Source organism: Hyalella azteca, unplaced genomic scaffold (genome assembly GCF_000764305.2).
Source record: "Hyalella azteca isolate HAZT.00-mixed unplaced genomic scaffold, Hazt_2.0.2 contig12939, whole genome shotgun sequence".
NCBI classification, from domain to species: Eukaryota; Metazoa; Arthropoda; class Malacostraca; order Amphipoda; family Hyalellidae; genus Hyalella; species Hyalella azteca.
This window is the reverse complement of record NW_025942879.1, coordinates 4,287-15,443: the sequence shown is the minus strand read 5'-3', so window position 1 is coordinate 15,443 and position 11,157 is coordinate 4,287. Positions and strand designations below refer to the sequence as shown.

Below are 11,157 nucleotides of genomic sequence, written 5' to 3'. Positions count from 1 at the left end.
GCCTCTCCTGTTGACATATTAATGTTATGTCCTGCCTCTCCTGTTGGCATATTAATGTTATGTCCAGCCTCTCCTGTTCACATATTAATGCTGTGTCCAGCCTCTCCTGTTGGCATATTTATATCATTTCTTGCTGCTCCTATTAAACATAAATGTAATTACCTGCCGTTACTGTAAAAAGATTAATGTGATTTTCCGCCGCTGTTGCTTAACATTAATATTTTCTCCATTAATGTTATATTGTTAAGTATTATTGTTATGTTCAGCATTAATAACATATCCTGTGGCTCTGTTCAAGATTAATCTTATTACTTCTATCCTAAAGACGCAATACAAATTGAGATTGTTAGAAGAGCACAAAAAAAGTGCAGAGGCTTGCGTGGAAGAATCCAAACTATCCGATAATTTGAAGGCCGATCTCTGCAAAAACGCGGGCGGTAAATAAAATAAATAAATAAAAACTGCACAAACATATCAACATATCACAAGCCTCCAGTCGAGATAGCAGACAAATATAAAAGGAATCCAGAGCGCAATAAGCCTTCGAGATGGAGGTTGAAATTAAAGAGTACCTATTGCAACGTCCAAAAAAAAACACTGACAATTTAACCAAAAACTAATTCCACATGAATGAAATTCTCCAATTCAACGCTTTTTAAAGTTGCCAAAAAAACTCCATAAAGAATTTTTAAATCTTCAAAATATGTTTATAAAGAAAAAATTGTAGCCGAACATCATGCGTGTCTCTATAGATGTTTAAATAAACGATGCTTCAAATCGATACCAAAAAATTAATGCCACAAGACAACAAAAATTGAGCCTCTAATTTGAACCTAAATAATTAAGCAAGAAAGAGTCAAGCTTGAAGTGTACCTCAAATTGCCACTGAAGATTTAGATTAATTTAAATATTTTTCTAACTCATTAGTGCGAGTTTAAATGTCGCGTCACTCGCGCGATGAACTATCAGATTAAAATATCCCATGACCTGTGCGTGAACATAAGAACAGAGTTCTCATGTTCATCGCGTTCTTATAAGAACGCGATGTTCTTATAAGAACGTAATTAGTTCTTATAACAACGTAATTACTTCTTATAAGAACGTAAAATATCTGGTGACCTGCTCTTACAAGAATGTAATTAGTTATTTTAAGAACGTAAAATATCGGGTGACCTGCGCGATGAACTGTATGATCTTGACGAAGATATTAAGGGGCGTGTCGCGGGGCACGACGGTCTTGGAGCCCTTGGGGAAGAGGGAGTTGACGATGCTGGCGAGGCGTGAGTGCGTCGCAGAGTTGCTCTCGCACTTGATGCGGATCATGTACACCCACAGCAGGCGGTACAGCGACTCTGCGCACACGCGTGGTGAAAATCTTCAATTCAAAATGATGTAAAAACGTTCAATTCAATTGAAATTTTTTAAAAACGTTTAATTCAAAATGTTTAAACGTTGAACTAAATTAAAAAATTTTTAAAAACGTTAAATTCAATTAAAATATTTTAAAAACGTTCAATTCACTTCAAAATATTTTAAAACCATTCAATTGAATTCAAATTGTTTTAAAACGTTCAATTCAATTCATTTTAAAACGTTCAATTAAATTTCAAATGTTTCAAAAACGTTTAATTTAATTAAAATTGTTTTAAAAACGTTCAATTCAATTAAAATATTTTAAAAACATTCAATTTAATTAAATTTATTTTAAAAACGAACAATTCAATTAAAATTATTTTAAAAACGTTCAATTCAATCCAAAATGTTTTAAGAACGTGCACTAATGTATAAGATTTAATTACCTAAACCTTACCTGTAACATGAAGGCGAGCAAAAATCATCAGATGAAATGATACTCGATTGCAGGATGGCCAAGCCTACACGAAACGCTGCTACACATCACTAACTGATCGGCATAATATTTATTTTCCTGCCATAAAACTGACTACCTTATCATGATATGACGAATATGTGGTATTTTTTGAAGGTACCACTTGTAGGACCATTTGTATTACCAGAGGAAAGTAATGCTGGGGCAGGGCTTACCTAGCGCGACCCTGGCCATCTTAGGGTCCCTGTTCTTGAGGTGCTGGAGGCACATGGTCAGGAAGTAATGCCAGTTGGACAAGAAGAAGCTCTTCTGCGAGACACACAGCAGGCAGGTCAGGAGCGGGAAGATGGCGAGCTTGTGTTTGTTCTTGGTGGCGGTGTCCAGGGTGCTCGCGTACAGCATCTCCACGAAGTTCTTTAGACAAGGAACGTTCACTTCGTTCTTCACAGCCTGTGCAACGGAACAGAGAAAAATATAGATCAGTACTCACTGCAGTGAGAGGCAGAGCGCATTTTCTCGACCGTCCGTGACGTGAAGTCACGGACGGTCATGACGAGCACAATGGCGCCTTTTTTTAATAAATGAGAAAATGCCTTAAAAACAATTACATATGCAAAGTATTTTATTATCGCATTAGTAATAAACCATTCACATGAGCCAGACAAAAAAGTTGAATCTTTCTTGGACGACGCATGCACGGCGTACAAAATATAATGAATTTTCAGGAAGAGAATAAATCATCACATTTATGTCAGACCACTAATTTGTTCATTAAAAAGTTCTTCACAAGGACGGAGTTATAGTATTGAGAAACAAGATTGGGGTAAGAACTTTAATCGCGACTGAACTCTTTATGGCGAACAAACAAAACTCTTAACGATACTGAAAACATTGATCAAATTTAGGATTAATGTTAGCTATGTCTGATTAGATTGATGCGAAAAGACCAACCGACACTTGGCATCATCATGAAACTTAGGCCTTCAATAGGCGGTTATAAGGTCGGCGTGCGCGGTAATTCGCCATGAACCTTGCAATGTGGACTGCGTTGACCGTCCAAGATGGACAACAATCATACATACTGCCCTCTAATACGGTTAAATTAAGCCCTTGCTTTTGTTATCCATTCATCTTATTTTCAACGTGTGTTCAGAATTTATCACTGTATCTTACATGACCGAGAGAGATTGCATGCAGTCCAATTTTTTATTAGTTATATTATTATTGTAATTTTGTTTGCTTATTATTATTGTTATTTATTATTGTATTTAAATTAGTTTATTATGATTAGTTTATTCTTATTATTATTTTTTATTATTTTATTACCTTATTATAGCTTATTCTTATTATTATTTATTTCAACATTTTATCTTGCACGACCCAGCGGAACTACTGACGGCGGCGACGGGGACGAGGATCTCGACGAAGAGGCCGGCGAGGGCGTGCTTGACGTCCTTGTCGCGCACCTCGAGGAAATACTGCGCGCACTCCTGCAGGAACTGGAAGGATGCCTCGAACTCCTCGATAGGAACCATCTGCAACACCAGCGTTAGACATCAGGCACTGTCTGCAACACCAGCGTTAGACATCAGGTGCTGTCTGCAACACCAGCGTTAGACATCAGGCACCTTGTCGATCGAGCAAGAATCTGCATTAATTTCTTCATCGATCCGCTCTAATCTTCATCGATCGATCAAGACCTGATTGACTGGGTATAGTGCTTATAAAACAATCTCTGTAACTAAGTACTCATAATTTAAAGTATGAGTCAAATTCTTTGTAACTAATTACTCATAATTTAAAGTATATGTCAAATTGTCTGTAACTAAGTACTCATAATTTAAAGTATATGTCAAATTGTCTGTAACTATAAGTACTCATGATTTACAGTGTGTGTACAATTACGGGCACGAGAAGAGACAAGAGTCAGGTATACAGAAGACAACTAACAGCATTCCTGCGATCCCGTCACTGTCCAATAAATATCAAGCTACTAATCACTATGATCAGGCAATAATAACAATCTTAGATTAAAATGAGGATCAGCCAAGAATAATTTGACCCTAAAAACAGTGAAAATTACATAAAACAGTGAAAATTACACGAAAAAATTTGCCATATCATTATAAGAAACTTTTCGGAGTCCAATGGAAGGTTTAGAAGATTTGGTGAATTTTGCGAGATTTTCTTATTTCGGTCTCCACATCTCTAGTTAATTGACGCTACAATCAAATGAGCAACATCAACAATTGACGCTGTCTCACCTTAACCCTGAAGAACTTCATGCCCATAAGCAGAGCCATGATGTTATGCGTAGTGTGCGCACTAGACTCATTAAGCTCGTTTGTCTCACCTTAACCCTGAAGAACTTCATGCCCATAAGCAGAGCCATGATGTTATGCGTAGTGTGCGCACTAGACTCTTTGCTCCTGAGCTCCTTGAGCTCGAGCATGAAGCGCCGCCGTACGCTCTGGAAGCGAGACTGCGCCAGCACCCCGACCACCTCCGCGTACAGGTCGGCCACCACGTTGATGTTAGCGCAGTTTGGGTTCATTTGTACGCTGCAATATAAACATTAATGTTGACAGTCTTATTAGCGCAGTTTGGGTTCATTTGTACGCTGCAATATAAACATTAATGTTGACAGTTTTATTAGTGCAGTTTGGTTCATTTGAATGCTGCAATACAAACATTAATGTTGACAGTCTGAGGAGTGTGTGAATGAGGTGATGGGATAATATTACATTATGACCATTATTATTGGTGCAATTTGGGTTCATTTGTACGCTGCAAAATAAACATTAATGTTGAAAGCCTATAGTGAGTGTTTGAATGTGATGAAATTACAGTCTGGTGAGTGCTTGAATGAGGTGATGAGATAATATTACATTATGACCAATATTGTCAGTGCAGTTTGGGCTCATTTGAACGCTGCAACACATACATTAATGTTGAAAGCTTGATGATTTTTTGAATGATTTTATGAGATGATATTACAGTGCATATAGCAATCATAGAAACATGATGCATCTAGCACCATCACCAGTTACCCGTATGGTACATGCGCAACTCTTATAACTTGCCTAACCATGAGTTAACGAGCAGCCATCCATGCGTCACACATGTTGCAATTGGACACTTTGCTACAGGAAATATTTAGATTTAATTGGCTGTGGCTTCACACTTCCCTGCTTTTGACTCACCCATGTCTCACCTGACCCTTCCTCATAGCATCCGACTCACCCCTCCCTATGCCTGACTCACCCCTCTTGCACCAGACTCACCCCTCCCTGCACCAGACTCACCTCTCCTGCACCAGACTCACCCCTCCCTGCACCAGACTCACCCCTCCCTGCACCAGACTCACCCTCCCTGTGCCTGACTCACCCCTCCCTGCGCCTGCCTCACCCCTCCTTCACCAGACTCACCCCTCCTGCACCAGACTCACCCTGTCTCTTATACACATCTAGATGTGTATAAGAGACAGGATCAGTACTCACTGCAGTGAGAGGCAGAGCGCATTTTCTCGACCGTCCGTGACGTGAAGTCACGGACGGTCATGACGAGCACAATGGCGCCTTTTTTTAATAAATGAGAAAATGCCTTAAAAACAATTACATATGCAAAGTATTTTATTATCGCATTAGTAATAAACCATTCACATGAGCCAGACAAAAAAGTTGAATCTTTCTTGGACGACGCATGCACGGCGTACAAAATATAATGAATTTTCAGGAAGAGAATAAATCATCACATTTATGTCAGACCACTAATTTGTTCATTAAAAAGTTCTTCACAAGGACGGANTACCTGTCTCTTATACACATCTAGATGTGTATAAGAGACAGCGCATATACTGCTGTACATGCAACACCTTTGTGTTGCTCTAAAGATACATATATTCTGCTGTTTTATTTCGTATAGAAGCAAATTTCGACGCAACAGAGGTAAGCAGCATGAGGAAGCGCATACCTCTTACTCACTCACCTCTTACTCTTGCTGGGATCAGGCTTGGGTTTTGTGTCAGGGGCTCCCCAGTCGTGGACGCCCTGGCGTTTGTACCTGACAAACAAGTGAACAATTGAAACTATATGTGACATGATGTTCAGATCATCAGCACAATAACAATACAAACTACAACTTGACTCATGTCCAAATCATCCGCACAATAACAATTCAAACTATAACTTAGACCACGTCTGAATCATCAGCACAATAACAATACACACTATAACTTAGAACATGTCTAAATCATTAGCACAATAACAATAAAAACTATAACTTAATTAGTATCCAAATCATCATTACAATGATAATACAATGAAAACAAAATAAGGAATCACGAAATTAAAAAAAATGTACTTGATGTTTCAACAGACAACAGTACACTGCAGGCACAGCAGAAGGCAGCACCAGCATCACCCTGCCTCACTAGCTGCCTCACCTGCATCACCCTGCCTCACCAGCATCACCCTGCCTCACCAGCATCACCCTGCCTCACCAGCATCACCCTGCCTCACCAGCACCACCCTGCCTCACCAGCACCACCCCTGTCTCTTATACACATCTAGATGTGTATAAGAGACAGGCATATAGCAATCATAGAAACATGATGCATCTAGCACCATCACCAGTTACCCGTATGGTACATGCGCAACTCTTATAACTTGCCTAACCATGAGTTAACGAGCAGCCATCCATGCGTCACACATGTTGCAATTGGACACTTTGCTACAGGAAATATTTAGATTTAATTGGCTGTGGCTTCACACTTCCCTGCTTTTGACTCACCCATGTCTCACCTGACCCTTCCTCATAGCATCCGACTCACCCCTCCCTATGCCTGACTCACCCCTCTTGCACCAGACTCACCCCTCCCTGCACCAGACTCACCTCTCCTGCACCAGACTCACCCCTCCCTGCACCAGACTCATCCCTCCCTGCACCAGACTCACAACTCCTGTACCAGANCCTGTCTCTTATACACATCTAGATGTGTATAAGAGACAGTTAATACATCACGAGCTGGTCGAACTTTGGGTCCTCGTCACGCTGAAGACTCTTGGCGATACTGCGCTCCTGTACGTAATGTATATGTGGTGTACTCGTGATATATAAATGGTACTGAAATGCTCCTGTAAACAACAACGTGCCGTGTTGTACTTGTAATACATTAATGGTACTAAAGTGCTCTTGTACAGAAACATACACGTGTTGTACTTGTAATACATTAATGGTACTACGGTGCTCCTGTACAGCAACGTACACGTGTTGTGCTTGTAATATATTAATGGTACTGAGGCGCTGGTAATGCAGGCGTCCAAATGACGCATCTCTCTCGCAATAATTATTTAGTTCAGAAGAGGTAGATGGTTTGAGTGGACTAAAACCATCTAAATACAAGAGATGAATAATAAGATAAACAAAATCGATAATTGATTTAAATGTTTTTTTTGCAACTAATTGTTTACAAATGATATAAATCAATGTTTTCAGCTTCATAATAGGGTATACCGGGTAGGTACTGCGTTCTGCCAATGATAAAAGCAATAGCATTTGTCAAACAAATACCTGCAGCTTTGAGAATGAATGAAATACAGTAGAGTTTGAACCCATCTTCCACGCATCTCAGATACACGCCTAGTAGAGCAAGTGGGTCACTATGACCCACTTCTGGAGGTGAAAATTCATCTCAGTGTACTGACCATGGGCGCCTGCATGACGAGCTCTATTTTAGCTTCAGCCGTGACGGTGAACTCTGCGAACAGCGTCCGCATCACGTACTCCCCGGGCCTGTACAAATACAAGTAAATTCTCAGTGAAGGTACCCTTAATAAAATATAATGTGGCATATTGTTCAAATATTGACACGCTTTGAGCATGTAGAACTGATACGTTCTGTTGCCACACCCACACATGAGGCAACAATTGCATTAATATTTTGACGAAATTTCTCAATTTCTCTTAGTGTAGTGCGTTTCGAATTGCATTACCCCTGGTCAAACTTAATAATTTACATAATTTTACTACGTTATAATTGTAGTGAGTTAAAGTACAATTGTACTGATGCAATTTGACAAAGGTTAAACCGCAAGAAGCAGAGGATTATAGTAAAAAGTAGTATAACCTGGCGTTGACAACAAGGAAGAGGGAGCACATGACAATTATGAAGAATTAGTGAACTAATGACAATATATGAATCAAGTTACAGTATTTGAACCCAAATAATATTGACTCTGGCAACAGTTACAGTTACATCAAGTATTGAGAATTAAGTTACAGTATTTGAACCCATATAATATTGACTCGGGCAACATTTACATTTACATCAAGTACGGTACCGGTATTGAGAATTAAATTACAGTATTTCTCCCCAAATAATATTGAATTGGTCAATAAATTTTCCTGAAAGAAATTCTTGACAGTGCCAACAATTCAGTGAAACTTAAGAACATAATGCTATTTAATAACAAAATGAGTGAGTAATATAACATGCAACTGAAGGCATATACTGGATAATTATAACCTGAGGTTTGTTTCAGAGAGCTGAGAGGAGAGTGTGTGCGGCAGCTCCTTGCGCGCCCCCCACGGCAGCAGAGCTCCGTTTGTAGCAGCGCCATCTGGACACAAGCAGCGTCACTAGCAACCATGTCACTAGCAGCACACCAGCGTCACTAGCAACCATGTCACTAGCAGCACACCAGCATCAGTAGCAACCATGTCACTAGCAGCACACCTGCATCAGTAGCAACCATGTCACTAGCAGCACACCAGCATCAGTAGCAACCATGTCACTAGCAGCACACCAGCGTCAGTAGCAACCATGTCACTAGCAGCACACCAGCGTCACTAGCAACCATGTCACTAGCAGCACACCAGCATCACTAGCAACCATGTCACTAGCCAGCTAAATTACCTAACTGATGAAAGCTTTAACCATGGCATGAGTACGTACAATGAAATATATTAACTAAATAGCAAACATTTTTCTGAGAAAAACAAGAATATATCTGTAATTATTATATTTACAAAAAATATTAAACAAAAAGTTTTAAATGAGATTTAAAATTGCTAGAATCAACTGCCTTTGAAGTTAAATATTGACAAGCCTGTCTAAATTTGTGTACTTACCTGTACTTTTCTTCCGTAGCAAAGCATGTTTCTGTTTAAGAGGAAGCGCAGCACTCGACGGAGGTTCAGTAATGACTGCAGGTATAACAATGGCTGACGCTCCCATCACCCCCAGGCCATCACTGCCTACATGAGCTGCAGCACCGGACCCATTTGCTGCCTGGACAAGGAGCGCAGACTGCTGCTGGAGAGCAGAACCGTGGTGGTCTGAAAGCTCCTCCACATCATCATCAGTTGTGACATCTGGCGAGTCATCATGGCTGCTTTCTCGACCATCACCAGCACTTCTCTCACCAACATCAGCCACTGGAACACAAGCAGGGTAAAATTTGTAAAGAATTCAAGTGATACTAATCTTAAGCTAAGAATTTTTTAATTTGAAAAAGTCAGTTTTTGTCAAACCAACGATGTACCTATTATTGCATATACCGTAGTAATTTTGTTATTAAAAAAGTATACAATATTTGTTGTTATTGTCTTCACCAGAATTAAAATACATTTAGTAAAATAGACCCTGGTGCATTTAATCCAAAACTGGTTAAGATTTTGCTGATTATGTGTAATAAAATAATAGTACCTTCATACTCTTAGATAATGAATAATAGATATAAATAAGTTTGTACAAAACACATCAGACCTGATGATGGACTACCATTCAAACACTCAGTGATGAAGTTCTCATCATCGTCGGTATAGAGGAACTTAGCCAAGGATGCAGTTAAGACGCGAACTGATCTGATGTTCATCACATCAAATTCATCACACATGAACTACTGTAAAAAATTTCTTCAACTAAAAAGTTCTGAATTTTGTTGTTCAGCTTCACAAATTTTCCATAACGAGATAAACAATTAATGCTCAATGATTAAAATTCACTCTAAGACCATTCATTTCCATATTTGGTCACTGAGAGCAGCATTAAAATGTTTCATATGTGCATCATAGCCCAAGAAAATGATTCACAATCATTAAACATGGTAAATTTAATTCAATTGTGAGAATGGAGGAAATAACATGTCACTATCTACAATGGCTGCACACCTTCTGCTGGGATGCAACAAAATGCACCATGCATATTGGCCATGCCAGCTGATAAGAGATAAGCTCTTTGCACAGCAATGCTCATACACTGATAACTGGCAGCTGATAAGAATGGGAAAACAAAGGATAATTTTTTGTTGCCATGTCTCTTCATTGATTGAAAGGCTTCAGTTGTAGCAATTGGTGCTCTTGCAAACTAGGTACTTTAATAAGACAGTGAGATTTTAGAGAGCAGAGTATAATATTAATAATTAATAGGCAGACTATTAATATATTATTATATTGATTATTGATAAATATTAATTATTATTAATAAGAGTATTAATATATTATTATTATTATATTAAATTATTAAGCAGAGTATCATAATCAAGCATCACAAGAATATTCATAAATTTTGTTGATAAAGCTTGCTTACCTGCTGCTGATGATAGGGTGAGATCTGCCAGATCTTCAGCATCAGACATTGTCTTCTAAATGCATATCTTCCTTATTAAATTTCAGTAATAGGGGGAGAACTGATGGATAATGTAAGGAATGGATGAATCTTTTCTATCAGAGTGTCAGCAATGCCACAAATCAGGTCAAATCTTATGAAACTACACCTGCAAAATGAGTAGATAATTGAATAGCAAATTACATTTGATTATTTACAGATGTAAAATATCACTTATCATAGCACCTCATATGGACATAAAAATTCACAAGTAGCTAATTTAATTTCTCAAAAGCTCAGAAAACTCTTGCCCATATAACCACTGCAAATATCAAAATTAACTGAAAGCAGTTCTGAAATGCAAAAAAAAAGATAGTTCATGACAAGCACCACTCATGGTTCTGTAAAAGATGGACTTGCTTGCATGTCTTGCAACTGATATATGTAATGTAGTTGTCACATAAATCATTAGAAATATATATATATATATAGTGATAAAAAATGAGGATAATATTCTATTGTACTCAATCATTTTTACATTCTAGAATTTTGTCCCAAAATTAGTTCACTCTTTAAATTTACATCATAAGACTTGAGTGTGTAAACATAAAAATACCATCAACCGGGGCTACTCGGGATGGTTTTGAGCGTTTTATGTTAATAACTTCTTACCATGAAACATTTCATAAACAAGTTTAGGCTCATTTTATAGCTCTTTGCG

At 38.5% G+C, this 11,157-nt stretch overlaps 2 protein-coding genes across 2 annotated transcripts; both read right to left on the bottom strand.

Moving 5' to 3' along the window:
* Positions 1-1,173: 1,173 nt before the first annotated feature.
* LOC108676248 (protein furry) lies at positions 1,174-6,675 on the bottom strand (the record flags this gene model as incomplete). Its single annotated transcript, XM_047883463.1, is given in 5 exon segments — positions 1,174-1,352; positions 2,044-2,278; positions 3,226-3,363; positions 4,093-4,389; positions 6,660-6,675. Coding segments are annotated over 4 exon segments (591 nt in total), but the record flags the coding sequence as incomplete, so codon positions are not given.
* A 163-nt stretch (positions 6,676-6,838) lies between these two features.
* On the bottom strand, positions 6,839-10,607 carry LOC108676247. The gene is made up of 5 exons (XM_018164300.2): positions 10,419-10,607; positions 8,960-9,265; positions 8,355-8,448; positions 7,534-7,621; positions 6,839-6,907 (listed from the first exon to the last, which is right to left on the bottom strand). The coding sequence occupies exons 1-5, from the start codon at positions 10,465-10,467 to the stop codon at positions 6,839-6,841; spliced, it is 606 nt and encodes a 201-aa protein (XP_018019789.2). The 5' UTR covers positions 10,468-10,607.
* Positions 10,608-11,157: the final 550 nt, after the last annotated feature.